Below are 1,685 nucleotides of genomic sequence, written 5' to 3'. Positions count from 1 at the left end.
GTGAAGCCAATTCCGGCTCGAATTGTGCGAGCAATAATTGAAGCGTTTAGGGAGGGAGATAAAAACGTGAGGTGGTATGTGATGGGAGATGACGATACAATCTTTTTTCTTGATAATTTAATTGGGGTTCTTGCAAAATACAACCATTCAAAGTACTACTATATTGGGTCGAATTCTGAGTTTGTTAAGTCCAACATTGATTTCTCGTTTGATATGGCTTTCGGTGGGGCTGGATATGCTCTGAGTTACCCTGTTGTGGAGGCATTGGCAGCCAAGTTAGACTCTTGTATTGAGAGAGATCCGCAGGAGCATTTCAGTGATTATATTTTGCACTCATGTTTGGCTGATTTAGGAGTTCCTTTAACTCTTGAGAAAGGGTTTCACCAGGTAATTAATTGGCTGGTGTTTGGCTCATGATTTGATATAATTAATAGATATATTTTCTGATCCCTATATATGATTTACTATGTTGTATTTGATGCAGATCGATATGCGCAATGACACAACAGGTTTTCTATCAGCTCAGCCCCACACCCCTTTCCTCTCCTTCCACCACATTGACGCCATTGACCCAATCTTCCCTTCCATGAACCGTTCGGAAGCCATAAACCACCTCATGAAGGTGGCGAAAGCCGACCAATCCCGTCTTCTTCAGCAAACCATATGCTACCACAGGCCAACCAACTGGTCTTTCTCTGTTTCTTGGGGCTACTCTGCTTATATCTATGAAAACATAATCCCTCGGAGCATTTTATGCAGACCCCTTCAGACATTTACAACATGGAGGAAAGAGGTAAAGCTACACTTCTACGTGTTCAACACCCGACCGCTCTCCAGCGATCCCTGTCAAGTTCCCCATGTGTTTTTCTTTGATTCTATAGAGTTTACACAAGGTGATGAACAAGTTGTTACTACATATATTAGAAAATCGCCTCGGGGTTTACCAAATTGTTCATCCACTGGTAATCATTCAGCGGATGCCATCACCAAAATTCAGGTGCTTTCACCAGCAACAACACGCCTGGAGGTGAGTGCATGCTCTCATTTCATTAAACACTCTTCAAGGGTTTTTTAAGGTTGTTTTGTTTATTGACAACTGTAATTTGTTTGTTTTGGTTGAACAGGCCGGAGGAAGAGATTGCTGTGACATTGAATATGTGGATAGAACCAGTGTTACACAAGTCAAATACAGGCCTTGCTTGAAAAATGAAGTGATTGCCTAGTTACTCTAATATCAAATCTTGTTTTTGAATTCAGTATTAATGTTCCACTTAATTCTCCAAATGAATTTTTTTTTATTGTTCCACTTAATTCTCCAAATGAATTTCTTTTGTTCTCCCGACTCTGGAATACACTACCAGAAATACTTTTATATAGCAATACAAATCCTTTTTTGTTTTTTTTTGAGATGTCCACATGAAAGGGGAAGGGGATTCATATTAGTGACTTTTGCTTCATAAGACCTGGTCTCCAGTTAGAAATAATACAAATCCAAATCTTAGGTTCCGTTTGTTTCGATTTAAAATATTTTTAGGGAAGTTATTTTTTAGGAAAATGTTTTCAGCGGAATACAATTTCCGGCATTTGAATAGAAAAATAGTCAAATATTGATGAAAAGTTCTATTCGAGCCTTATTTAAATTTGAATTCTTCTCTCTTTTGTTTTTTGTCTTTTGTTTTGTTTTT

General features: G+C 38.2%; 1 protein-coding gene across 1 annotated transcript; it reads left to right on the top strand.

The window, feature by feature from the left end:
* LOC132181963 (uncharacterized) lies at positions 1 to 1,223 on the top strand (the record flags this gene model as incomplete). The annotated part of the gene is made up of 3 exons (XM_059595177.1): positions 1 to 387; positions 485 to 1,027; positions 1,125 to 1,223. Coding segments are annotated over 3 exons (1,029 nt in total), but the record flags the coding sequence as incomplete, so codon positions are not given.
* Positions 1,224 to 1,685: the final 462 nt, after the last annotated feature.

This window comes from Corylus avellana, chromosome ca5, assembly GCF_901000735.1.
Source record: "Corylus avellana chromosome ca5, CavTom2PMs-1.0".
NCBI lineage: Eukaryota > Viridiplantae > Streptophyta > Magnoliopsida > Fagales > Betulaceae > Corylus > Corylus avellana.
Note: the sequence above shows the minus strand (reverse complement) of the source record. Positions and strands in the feature narration are given on the sequence as shown.